This window comes from Gobius niger (assembly GCF_951799975.1).
Source record: "Gobius niger genome assembly, chromosome: 17".
Classification (NCBI taxonomy): domain Eukaryota; kingdom Metazoa; phylum Chordata; class Actinopteri; order Gobiiformes; family Gobiidae; genus Gobius; species Gobius niger.
Genome location: NC_136868.1, coordinates 27,766,162 through 27,779,245, shown reverse-complemented (window position 1 = coordinate 27,779,245; position 13,084 = coordinate 27,766,162). Strand labels below are relative to the sequence as shown.

Below are 13,084 nucleotides of genomic sequence, written 5' to 3'. Positions count from 1 at the left end.
TTAACAAACTGAACTGAAGTTATTCATGTCCCCTGAAACACTGCCATAGGCTCCTTGCACAGCAACATCAGGCTGATTTCTGTGTCCAGCTCCCATTCAGTTCTATGATGAGTTAGAATCTGCTAACTCCCCAGAAGGCATAAAACAGAGACAGGAAGGAATGACCACACATCAGTAGGGCTGGGCAAAAAATCTATTTGAATCAAAAATCGAGTTGGTTAGTGAAATCAATTCATATTTTTCTTTTTTAAAGATTGTTTGACTTTTCAGTTGTTTCTTTCCAGTGACTTCCTATTTTTGGGTTTGTTTATAGACTTGACCTAAAAACAATAAATATAGTTTAAAATATGTTTACCGTCAGCAGTTATTTTGTTTTAAATGGAGGGGGGGGGGGGGGGGGGGGGGGATCGTAAACCAAGTCTTTTTTATCAGAAAATCAAAGGCGTTGGGGAAAAGCGCCCGACTCTACCTCAAAGTCAGAACTAGCCTAGTGTTGCCCTGCGATGAGCCTATGATCTGCCTTTCACTGTATTATTGTTTAGGCTTATTCATTTGAATATAAAAAGAGTAAGACATGTACCTCAGAGCTTTCTGTCAGGTCCTCCTTGTCTTTGCGTTTGGGAATGTCTATACCCGAGTTGTGCATTGGCACTTGGTCCATGAGCTGGTTTTGAGAGAAATCCTGCATCTCTCGATCTGTCACCTAAGAGGGACACGCACAGCAACATAACTATACGTGAAAACGTTTGGTGACCAAATGACTCGGTTGTTTCCGCTCAAATTAATGTTTGGTTCCCCAATTTTGGTCTATTGTTTTCCCCGATTTTTTGCCCAATGTTTGCCCTATTTTCCTAAAATTTAAACACATTTTTGTTCATATTTTTGCCACAATTTTTTCTCGCTTTCCAAATCCCCCATCCCTCCGACCCCTTATTTTTGCTATTTTTTAATACTAATATTTTCCCTATTTCCGCCCATTTTCTCACATTTTTCCCATTACAATTTGTCCTTATTTTTGCCACAATTTCTTCCAGTTTCCCCCCAAATTATTCCCCATTTTTCACACATTACTTGACATTGGTGATAAACTGTTGTAAATTTGCAGATCTTCCACACATTTTTGATCTGTTTTCTTGTTGTAGATGGAAAATAATTTAATATACGTATCGGAAAAAGTATAATTGAGGTATCGGTATCAAAAACCAAGTATCGTTAAAGTACCAGAATACTCTTATAGACCTTGAACACACAGAGGAGAGGATGCACCAAGGGTTTGAGGGAAGCGTAATATAAGTGCAATACGTGTGATAGAAATGACAATAAAGCTAATTAAACTAAACAGAAATGAAAAGCTCATCATTCACTCTGCTCTGGTCTGGTTGAAACACGTACCTCTTTGGGCGGGAGGGGCCAGGGCGGCTCGTACGGCTCTTTGCTCATGTGGGAGTGCTCCATGTTGGTCCCGGAGGTGACGGTGCCCGTGCTCAGCTGGTGCTGGTGTTGGTGTTGGTGTTGATGTTGGTGTTGATGTTGGTGTTGGATTTGGTGCTGAAGCTGGAGCTGGTGCACGTGACCCGCGTGCACGCTCTTACCCACAAGACTTTGCACTGACTTCACCATGTTCTTCAGATCCTCCGGGTAAGGAGTGGGGTACCGCTTCAGGTTGATCTCCACCTGAATGGATGAGCAGCAAAATGGACAACTTTAGAATGAAAGAATTCATTTTAAAAGGGATCTTTTTTTTTTTTTTTTTTTGCATCAGTACGAACAAGTTACATGAATATACAGTTCGAGACAAAAACAGTGACCAAAGTAAGAAGAGAGCAGCAATATTAGGAAATAGAAAAAGTGGCATAAACTTACAAAGACAAATGTTGGGGCTGGGAAGAAAATGAAACAGTTATGACCTTTGTATTTAAATAAGTATACACATTTTCGCACATTTTCTCCAGTTTGGCATTACCCAAATCTAAAAGCTTCTTGATAAAAGGCGCCAAAACAGCGACGAAAACGCAACAAAAAGTGACCAAAAAGCAACAAGAGCGACAAAACAACAACAACAACAAAAAACAACAAAAACGATGAAAAAGCAAAAAAAAGAGCCACATAAACGTGCAAAAAACCAAGGACACAATAAAAAAGTGACAAAAACAAGATGAAAACTAGACAACGAAGCTTCAAAAATGTGACAACACCACGGTGACAACATAACAAAAAAGTCACGATCAGTTTTGTCGCTCTTAGCTTTCAAATGTTACGTTACTCTGGCCTATAGTCTATAAACTCCAGTCGAGAAGCTTTTAGATCTGGTTAAAGCCGAAGTGAAGAAAATGTGTTTGGTTTAGGCGGGGGGGGGGGGTCAGAGGTTAACACAGCACACAAGTGAACTCAGACCTGAACTTAAACAGCCACGTTAAGTCAACAACATCAGCAGAAAAAAACCTGTCCCAAGCCAAAGGTCCTGTGTCTGACCCAGTCGTAGAGAGGCTGATCCGGTCTCTTCATGGTCCAGCACCTCTGACATGTTACTACGAGACAAATGAACCATCTCCGGTGAGGACTAAATAAGATGAGGCTGCCTTTCTTTGAACCTCTAAACCCCCTCCTTCGTAACCAAGCACATTTTCTCCAGTTTGGCTTTACCCAAATCTAAAAGCTTCCTGAAAAAGGTGTCAAAATAGCGACAAAAACAAGCCGAGAACAAAAATATGACGACAAAGGGACAAAAGAGCAACAAACAAGCGTTAAAAATAAAAGGTTGCAACAACGCACGGAAAAAGATCTGTTTAGATGAGTTTTGTAGGTCTTAGCTTTCTACTGAGGCGCTACACTGGCCTATAGGCTGCAACCTTTTTCATTTGGGCAATGCTGAACTTGGTTAAATCAGTAGCTCATGTAACTCATGCCCCTAGTGGCTATAAGCGCCATTGCAGGTGTCGCAGCAAGTTACGTTTTTTTTTACCCATTAATTGTCTGTGAGAGTAAATACTACGCTGACAGAAAAGATATTGTACATCCAATCACATAATGGAGATCATTTTTTTCACTCAAACTTGGCTGTAAATACTGTTTAAGTGGCGCTAGCCCACAGTTAGCTTTGCCCGTTAGCCTGTTAGCTTCTTCTTCGTGATTCCATCAGTGTGTATTGGGGCTTCCGGGTCGGAGCAGGGAAAGCTGCAATTGTGGTTTTCTGGCCAGAGACACCAGGGGGAGATGAAAGACCCCCCAATCCTCCCATTAACACTTGTATTACCCCCACAGGGACTACAAAAAGGATTTATTAAGGTAAGCAAGTTACATAGTACTGCTTTAAGGCGGGGGTTAAAAGGCTATTACCATGATTGTTGATGATGGTGGGTGATTTGTGAAACCAGACAGCCAGAGGAAACCACACACCAAGATGACATGCAACCTCCACACAGAGAAGAAACTATGGTACAGAGTTAAGTGAATGTCCCAGTAACATACTGTAGACGCAGACATCTAAGACACTGAGGTATAAACCTAACCTTGACCTTCCCAGAGTTGTCCTCGTCTTCCTTCTTGTCCTCGAAGTCAAAGGCCACGGTCATCCTCTGCTGCCGCTGCTCCTCCCAAAGAGTGGGGTTAAAGCTGTCACTGTCCGACTGGTAATCTGCCAACGCCACGCACAAAAACACATTCTGAATTGTAAAATCAGGATGGAAACGGTTCTCTAAAATATGGCAATGATGTTATCAAAATACTAAATACTAAAGTGCAATATAGTATAAGCATACCTTCGTCATGCCTGGGCTGCTGAGGAAACATGTAGTTGGTCAGAACTTTCTGTTTGGTTTCTGGATGGGCCTCAGTCTGCAGCGGGATCAGAGCCTTGGACTGCAAAGAGACGATCCAAGGTCCATTCATTAAAAGTTATACAGGCTTTTATCAAAGTCAGTGAGGTGAAGTGGTTGGCCCAAGAGGCAGGTGGTGAAACGTCTGGTTACTTTTATTTGTTTTGTGGCTGAGAATTACATTTTTCATACACACTCCTTATCAAAGCAAACCCTCTTCCTAGCTCGTGGATGTGTTTTACTGTTGGAACATCAGTGCCAGTATCAGAAGAGGCTGTAGTGTGTTGTTGCCACGGTAGACTCAAAGATTACTTAAACATGTGTGAACAGGCCTGTGTTGCACCACACCGGCCCACAATAGAAACTACTAGATCCATGGAAGTGCAGATCACTGTTTTGATGTAATGACACAACTCATCCCCCAAGCAGGTGCCTTTTACACCGCTCCATTGGCTGTCTTGAGTTATGGTTCCCAGATCATTTCGTAAATAATGAGCAATGGGCCTCTCGGTCATAGCATTATTCACGCCCCTAACAGCATATTTGCCGTGAAAGGCAGTGAAAATAGTTATTGTAACCCCCTCCAGGACCCACAGAACCATTTTCGGGACTTCTTCTCACTCTTCACTCTTCCTATCTCCGTGGTGAGTTTTACCATTTCATAACCCAAATTGACAGGTTGGTTTTGTGAAGTTTAGTTGTGTCACAGTCACGATAAGATTGAAGTTGCGTGTGCTATGTGACGTTAGCTTGAATTTGGCAGAAACGACATGCAGCTATTGTCCTGTTTCGTAGCTTATATTGTTTTTGTACAAGGGCTTATTGCTTTGCTAAATCCTCGGCTATTGCAATGAAAACCATTTTTTGACTGGCTCATAGTTGCTTCACAACTCGTCTGAATCACTGGTGCTGAGCTATTTGTGGAATAGCAGGATTGATAGCACTAGAGCATGGATTTATGATGGAATAAATGGTGGTATGTTTGTACTCAATTATTTACATACAAGTAGTCTACCTCAATACAATAGCATTACCCTCTATATTGTATGTACATACACTACCGCTCAAAAGTTTGGGGTCACCCAGGCCAGTTCTATAGCTCTTTAATCAGCACAACAGTTTCCAGCAGTGCTAGCAGAATTGCACAAGGGTTTTCTAATCATCAATTACCCTTTAACATGATAAGCTAACACAATGTACCATTAGAACACTGGAGCGATGCGCCTCTACACACCTATGTAGGTATTCCATTACAAATCACCCATTTCATGAACTAAGTCTAGACTGTATTTATGATTTATTTAATGTTATCCTCATTGAAAAACGTGCTTTTCTGTCAAAAGTAAGGACATTTTAAGTCACCCCAAAGTTTTGAGCTGTAGGTTTTGTTTTTCTTACTCTGAACACGAGGTATGTGGTGTATGTAACGTGGTGAAAAGCTCTAAAAATATTCAGATTTTGCATAATATTTGAATACCTGATTGTCGGAGAGCCACAGAGCCGCTAGGTCTTTGAGCTTTGTGAAGGTAAAAGGCAGATTCTTCAACCTAAAACAAACAAACCACAGAACATATCTAAATAGACAGCCATATCTGCTATATTATTCTCATCGTACCCCTACCCCAGGAAGTTAGCATCATGCTACTATGCAACATTCCTATATAGTTTATATGTACAGTACTAGCAAAACTTCTACCATCTCCATCAATTCCACCACTGTTCCACCACTAGGGAGTTTTTTCCTCAAGATTAATCTTAAGATTATTCTCTCCCTTCATTGCACTGCAGTGATATTCCTACCTGCCAGAATCCATGTTGTAAAGTTGGATCCTCTCTCTTTCAGGCGGTTGCACAAGTCTGCACTGTAAGTATCGCGTACCTGTTGTCACTAAGGTTGAGCACTCGGAGTTTGGTCATCTGCCCGATCTCGTCCGGGAGAAACTCAAGTTTGTTCGATCTCAAAGACATCACGGTCACGTTCTTACAGTTACCGATCTGAAAACACATGCATGAAAGTTAGAATGAATCAACAACAATTTCTTTCACTGCAAACTCAGAAAAGTGCAAAGTTTGGCAAAAAACATACATTTGACACAGAGATATTAAACCGGCTGATTTACCATGTGCATTTTTCAGCTGCTTATTAACCGTGTTCGTTTCATAATGAGACACAAAAGTTCTCATGTCTGTCAATTACTAGATAATGTTGTTTATCATTTGGTTTTCTTTGTCCTTGAATGGTTACCTCTCGCGGGAGCTCCGTGAGGAAGTTCTCGTCGGCCGCAAACGTTCTCAGACTGTGCAGGTAGCCGATAGTGGGGGGTAAACACTCCAATTCATTACAACTACAGTCCAACTCCTCCAATAGAGACAGACTGAGACACAGAAGCAAAGAGATTTAAAAATATACATGCTCTATGGTATTTACAAAATGGTTTCTACTTCAGCTTCTACAGTATAAATGAACGCTCTTGTAAATCTAGCCATTTTTTTGTTTTGTTTGTTTCTACTACATTTTAACAGAAATTAGTATTTTGTCAAAACTAAACATAGCAATCAAGTTTGCAAAGAGCACAGTAATAAAAATAAGGGAAAAACAAACACTCACACAATGCAACAGTTATTTCTGTTAATAATATTATATAAAAAGGTAAAATACTTCAAATATCAGTAACAGAATACCAAAGTCATCCTTTAAATAGTACAAAGCACATATACACTTACACGCAAGCACGTACTGGAAAAATTAACATGTAAGTATTGGTATTTTCACTATTAACCATAATAAAATTACATATACAATAAAAAAGAAACATTTTTACAAAATAGATACATACAATACAGATTTATGATATAAAAGCAACGGAGCTGGCATGCACTCTATAGCCCAGCCTAACTTGAAGCCCACTTTTGGAAGTAAAATTAAAAATACTAGTATTTTCCCATAGACTTTTCATAGAAAATGAATAAATATGGAAAGAAAATTGAATCCAAATCAAATTTATTTGTATAGCACAATTTATAAACAATAGTTGATATGAAATAATGAAACGAAAAATCTCTATTTAGCTCCACCACTCTTTATTAAACCTTCAAAAACTGGTGAAACCAAATAACAACATAAGCAAGATTCATAAAAATCTAATAGAATAGTCTATGGGATAATGAATAGGACCAAAGTGAGGATCAAGGTGGGCAGGACTGTTGAGCTACAATATGCTTTAAAACAAGCACAACAATTACAATCATCTAGGTCCAACTTCTCAAAATAAAAGTGATAGTAGTTTAACGTCAACTTTCTAAGGGCACTGATAAAATAATGATTTCCCATCACATTTGCTCTTCATTTATTCAGATCACACCTCTTTGAGGCCTGACCCCGGCATGCTAACTGTGGGCTAATGCTAATGATCCAGCGCTTTTACAATAATGTCATGTCACAGCTAACACTGCAGGAGTCTGCCGCTATTACTCCCACAGGACTGGACCATCTGGGCCACCATACGCTCCCGATGGTGAGAGCAGAGGTGAGCGGACAGCGGGACGTGGACTGGACATTGATTCAATATTGGAGCCGGTATGAGCTAAGCGCTAAGTATGGCAAGAAGGTGTTGCTAGCATTTACACAGAAAAGCCTCATACATAGATATAATGGAAGGTATTACAACAAAGTGTATTGCACAAGGTTTATACAAGTAGCAGCAAGACAGACCTAATGCGTTTTAATGCCAAATACTATAGTTTTAATGCCACAAATGCAAAGAAATAAGTCTGTGAATAATGAATATTTATATAAGATATATAATAAGATTTGCAAACATCCCGCCAAACAGAGGAATGAGGGGAATTGAACAACAAACTTTTGAGTAGTAGTAGTAGTAGTCAAAACAGTTCAATGCGCATTTGATGCACTTTCTCAAAGCAAACTGAATGCTTTTTAATGACATTTCAGGCGTTAATTATGCCACAGTTAATTGTATGTCTTTTAATACTTTTGAATTCCCAGAGAAAACCCTGATAACTGGCTGAAAGTCACTATCATAAGATAATCCCTCCCATCCCACAGCTGGCATATCAAGATGCTGATAATACGGCAGCATGAATATTGCACATGTGTGCCTTAGGCTGGCCACAATAAAAGGCCCCTCGGAAATGTTCATGTTATGCTATATTGGCTTAGACCCGCTTCAAACTAAATGCAGAAGAGCAGATGGGAGAACAGCATTTTATTGTAATCTCCATGTCGTAACACTTGACCCCGTTGACGGTGGATTCCGAACTAAACTATTTAAGAACCACTATTGTGTAAAACGCATTGAAGCATAGAAAAAAACATTTTGTAGAGGTTTTCCCCTCATTCCTCTATTCACAGTCTTTGGCCATAGGGTCACTAGGTCACAATGCACTGGCATGTTACCCTCTGTGACTGAAGCAAAGCACAGTACTCTCTTTTACTAATTCTACAGTTTCTAGACTGTTGTATGTCCATAAAAATGCTACGATGTGATTCACAAAAGAGGGATAAGAAAGGGCAAGTAATCATCGTAAGGATCAAGGCAGGAACTATACAAGCTTTGAGGATCTATTCATGAACTTATTTAACTAAAGCCCGGGATGTGTTCAAGGACTATTCATTTAATTTTTTAACCATTTTAGACAAACTATGGAGGTAAAAGACAGTAGCTAGCATACATTAAGCAAACAAAGTCCATTAGCTGGCATCTTTAACACTATTGATCGGCTCTGTCCTTGAACGCACCCCAGGGACACTCGACGCTACAGTTACTCACCCTTGCTTGGGCTTTGGGCTAATGCCGTGGCAGCAAACACAACACAAAGACAACTCAGAGCCCAAACCAAATGTCAAAATCAAAGGAAAAGTAAGAAGTCAGTGTGGAAGTGCTGAAGTTACCTCCCAATGGAGTTAGGCAGTGAGGTCAGCTGGTTGTCGTCTACCTTCAGCGTTGTCATCTTCTTTAGCATTCCTAAAGCAGAAGAAAGGGGAAAGAACTTCATGGTTTTCAGGTGCATTTTAACAGGAACAACAAAAGCTCGAGTCAAAACATCCCACCCTCTGCCATCACTTCGCCAAAACTAGGGGTGCACCAAAGTATCGATCAAGTGATATACCGCGATATTTTGCATCACGAATCACGATGCGATACCAAAACTTCCAATGTTGATGTTGATACTTCGGATGAATTCATGCATATCAATAAGGCCATAGGGTCAGCACTTGTCATTTTATAACTTAAGGAAATCCGAGTGCTCCAGTGTAGTTTACAGCATTTTCAACATTGGTGCTACTTCCAGGTTTATGATCACTTATAACACTTTGCAGATGCGACGCACTGGTCTTTTCTTCCCAAACGTGGCTGCGAATACAGTACACTGCAAGGAGTCAGTAATGACAAATGTATCACGTAACATATCAAATCGAGTGACACCCAGATGTCACCGGCCCTACTCCGAAGCATCTCACTGTCAGTCTCCCCATCACCACCTGCGTGCGTGTGAAACCTGATGAGTTTGTACCTATGGAGTCAGGAAGCTGTTGTAGCATGTTGGATGATAGCAGCAGATCTTCTAAAGCCTCGCAGCCCGACACATCAGAGTCCAGCGTCTCGATACGGTTCTTTGCTAAATCCAAATACCGCAACTGACGTAATTTCCCTATTGTCTGCAGGTAGAAGATAAGTCAAGACCAATACAGAAGAAGTGAGACGCTCATGTTTCTTGTAATGTCCGTGGCGTACCCCTGGTATGTTTTGTAGAGAGTTGTTATCCATCCACAGCTCTCTCAGGTTGTGAATCTGTTCTAATACTTCAGGCTAAAACAGAAAAAAGGAAATGTTATGGGGTTATATTGTATGAAAATATAGTCTGAAAACAAAAGTGTATTCTTACCATTTCTGAGAATTCATTGCTACCCAAATCTAATCTCTCCAACTGTGTGAGTCTGTGAATTGACCTGCGAGCAGAGGAACAAATGCTTTACAGGAATAGTGTGTAGGTTGTAGCACATACGGCCATTGTTTTCACTATTCCAACAAATAAAGAAACATTAAATGATGTTAGCCACGGCTCATCTTTACAGAAATAAAGGCTGGGAGTTCTTCCTACTTATTCTACCACTTATGTTTGCAGTACGTAACCACGCTTCCAGCGAAGAGACAAGCTGTCCACCCAGTTGCATAATATGTACGAGGACTCCAGGTGGTGAGGTGATGTGGATTTTTTTTACAGACACCACCTGTAAGAAGCCGATGACACTAGAAAGACTAAGCCCTCATTGATGATGTTGAAGTAAAGGAGTCCGGAGTGGGAAGATATTCTCAGCTCTAAGAGAACCATAGTTACATACTGTTACTGTATATTCCTCAGTCGTATCAAGACAATCTCTCAGACTCCTTATGTACGGGGGACTCTTTTAGACACACTTCAAACGGATAGAACAGGGCGTCAGACGAACGAGACGTCACTGGCATCAAGTGTTCATCCAAGTGCTTAAATCTTATGGACGACAAAACACCTACAAACGTGGAGGTCAACCAGATGGCAAAGCAACACTCAATGAGGAGACAGAGCACAGTTGCACAGGAGGCAGAAGGCCAGCCGGGCCAAACCACCGACACATGTCAGCCCCCGTACATATGGTATGACTGGTTGAAGAGTCTCGATACAATAGACAACACCACACGACATGACGTTTGGACAGAAATCGCCAAGAGTGGAGATTTTCACACACTCAATACCTGTTTGCTTGGTCGTGGGGCCATTTTTTATCCATGGACGCAAAAGTAGCATTGTTCCTCATATATACTAAATGGGGGATCTGGGAGTCCTCCCTCGGAAAAAAATGTAAGGAATTGATCATATTCTCATGATTTTTGGAGTGTTTTAATGAACCTTTAATTTGGGTTCATGTCATTTGCAGCAAAATCATTTGAGCGACCAGAAGATATATGCTGGAGGGTCGGATATTGCCCATAGGCCTTACGTTGCCCTGTCCTACAGAATCTTAGTAGATTGTGTATGAATGCGTGTGTATTTGTGCGATTGATTGGGTCCTCGACAGTAAACTAATGATTGCTCACAATTACAAATCAGCCATGCTTGAAAACAATCCTTACTTTGGCATTGTTTTCAGATGGTTCTCCCTCAGCTCCAGGATCCGTAGTTTAGAGAGTCTGATAGACGAATGGAAACCAAGAAATCACAAAAGTGGCAAAGCAGCGGTTTGACCAAATGACAGAGATGTTACCTGCCAAAGTTTGCCGGCAGATACTCGAGGAAGGCATCGTTTAGGAAAAGCTGAGTGAGATTGAGGAGCTGTGTGAAACCATCGGGGAGTCTGTGAGGGGAGACAGTAAACGCTTAAAAAGACATTGATGCACGGCGGCGAGTGTGGCCTTGGACAGCCTTCGCGTCGCCATGACAACAGAAATATTAGCGCTGTTACCTCTGTTGGCCGCAGATGAGTCATGGTCAAAGATAATGTCGCAAATACACAACGGAGGACAGTCAAGCAGTCTTTCTTTATATGTAGATCATAATTAAATCACTTTAGGCTTGACATTATCTATCATAGGTCTTTTTTTGTGGTTTTGTGGTTAGATGCAATTTACTTTACTGTTTTGCAATGGGCTGGCAGCCAAATTTGCTTTATCTCAATGGATTTTATGATGGCAATTTTACTTTTTGAGAATTGAAATGCGTATACAGACATTTCCGGGCGCACAAGTTGCAAATATAACCTACAATAAATAGGGCGTTAATAGTCATCTGTTCTCGGATGTATTATCAGAACATATTATTAATACAACAAAGAATGTTGTAACACAAATGATGATGCGTCTATATCGCACTTTAACAGTAAACGATCGTTGCTAGTTACGATAGAATGGGCTTGTGAGTGGGTGAGTACGGTGGTGGTGAGTGGTTGTTAGACTCTTACTTGGTGATGGGGTTAACACTGGCCTCTACCACAGACAGGCCTTTACAGCACTTGATGTTATCTGGAAACTCCTGGATCCCTGTTATTGTCAACATACAGACGGTTAGTGCTGAGGTTAGTCATGAGTACGTAAAGCTTACAGTCTTAAAGTACCAGTGCGGGTCGCCTCTTTGGACCAGTGGCTTCAAAATAAATCAATAAATACATTTATAAACAAACGGGAGCACGTTTATCAGGAGAAAAAAAATGTTTTGGCCTTAAGTTGCTCTTTAAAGTGATAGTCTGTAGGATTGCAAAATGTGGAGAGAGAGACATTTTAAATCAGAGGTCGGACGATATATCGGGCTGATATTTGGGGATTTTAAAATATCGGCTATCGGCCGATCTAGCGCTGATAAAAGCCAATATCTCCGGAAGTGATTGAGACCTCCCGTTTTTTGCATTCGAAAGAAGTCAGGGCTTTAAAATGTGTTCGCCCACAACTTCCTTGGCCTCAGGGGAACAGAGGGAGACGATGAAAACAGGTTAGCTACAGGTTTGACTAAAGTTTCACTAAACCTCAACCTCCACAACAGTATGCTAATGCTAACGGCAGCGAATAAAAGCTGGGGCAGAAACTATGATTGGATCACCTAAAGTAATACAATAAAACCGGCCACTGCTGAAACGGCCAAAAATATAGGTCAAAAATATCGGCTGAGTATATCGGCATCGGCCAATAAAAATCCCCAAAAATCGGCATTGGCCTTGACCTCTATTTAAAAAGCAAACAATCAAGCTCCCAAAAATATAACTATTTAATATTGCTTATGTTATGTCCATTTGCAGGCCCAGGCCGTCTTTCAACATTTAAACTTACAGACCATCACTTTAAGCTGGCCTCCAGTTACTGATGGAGTGTGGTAGTGGCAAAAAAGGCTCATTTGTAGAAAGCTTTTGTTCTTTCCTAGACAAGACACGACACGGTAACCATAAAGAGTCATTAATGCGAATGACACGAACAACTTGTTAGCTACTGAATGTGTTTTGTGTTAGCATAGTTAGCACAATCTTTCGGTTTACATATTCACCCGTGAAAGCATTAACAGTATAGCCAATTCAACATTTGCCTTGTTTCCTGTTACCGTTTTTACTGATGTCCAGCTCCTTGAGGTTGACGAGGCTGGCGATGGTGGTGGGCAGGTTGGACAGGTCGTTGTCGGGCATGCTCAGCTTCTTCAAGGCCTGGCAGTTGAACAGTTGCTGAAGAACACGACGACGGGGGGAAACAAGTCAATTTGCGAAATAGAAAACAATAACGCAAACATTTTTT

General features: G+C 40.9%; 1 protein-coding gene across 19 annotated transcripts in view; it reads right to left on the bottom strand.

Annotated features, from left to right (window-relative positions):
- The window catches only part of lrrc7 (leucine rich repeat containing 7), a 137,710-nt gene that overhangs the window by 32,908 nt on the left and 91,718 nt on the right, over positions 1–13,084 (bottom strand). For 13 of the 19 annotated variants that reach the window (XM_079575640.1, XM_079575625.1, XM_079575629.1 and 10 more), the window contains 16 exons: positions 12,897–13,014; positions 11,773–11,851; positions 11,080–11,169; positions 10,949–11,005; positions 9,723–9,786; positions 9,572–9,646; positions 9,351–9,495; positions 8,728–8,800; positions 8,606–8,623; positions 6,061–6,190; positions 5,695–5,810; positions 5,293–5,362; positions 3,759–3,858; positions 3,510–3,634; positions 1,393–1,674; positions 581–703 (listed from right to left, as the gene is read on the bottom strand). In XM_079575640.1, coding sequence (XP_079431766.1) covers positions 581–703; positions 1,393–1,674; positions 3,510–3,634; positions 3,759–3,858; positions 5,293–5,362; positions 5,695–5,810; positions 6,061–6,190; positions 8,606–8,623; positions 8,728–8,800; positions 9,351–9,495; positions 9,572–9,646; positions 9,723–9,786; positions 10,949–11,005; positions 11,080–11,169; positions 11,773–11,851; positions 12,897–13,014 — 1,665 coding nt within the window. The remainder of the gene's footprint in view (positions 1–580; positions 704–1,392; positions 1,675–3,509; positions 3,635–3,758; positions 3,859–5,292; positions 5,363–5,694; positions 5,811–6,060; positions 6,191–8,605; positions 8,624–8,727; positions 8,801–9,350; positions 9,496–9,571; positions 9,647–9,722; positions 9,787–10,948; positions 11,006–11,079; positions 11,170–11,772; positions 11,852–12,896; positions 13,015–13,084) is intronic. The other 6 variants (XM_079575639.1, XM_079575633.1, XM_079575634.1 and 3 more) reach the window with 3 other exon arrangements.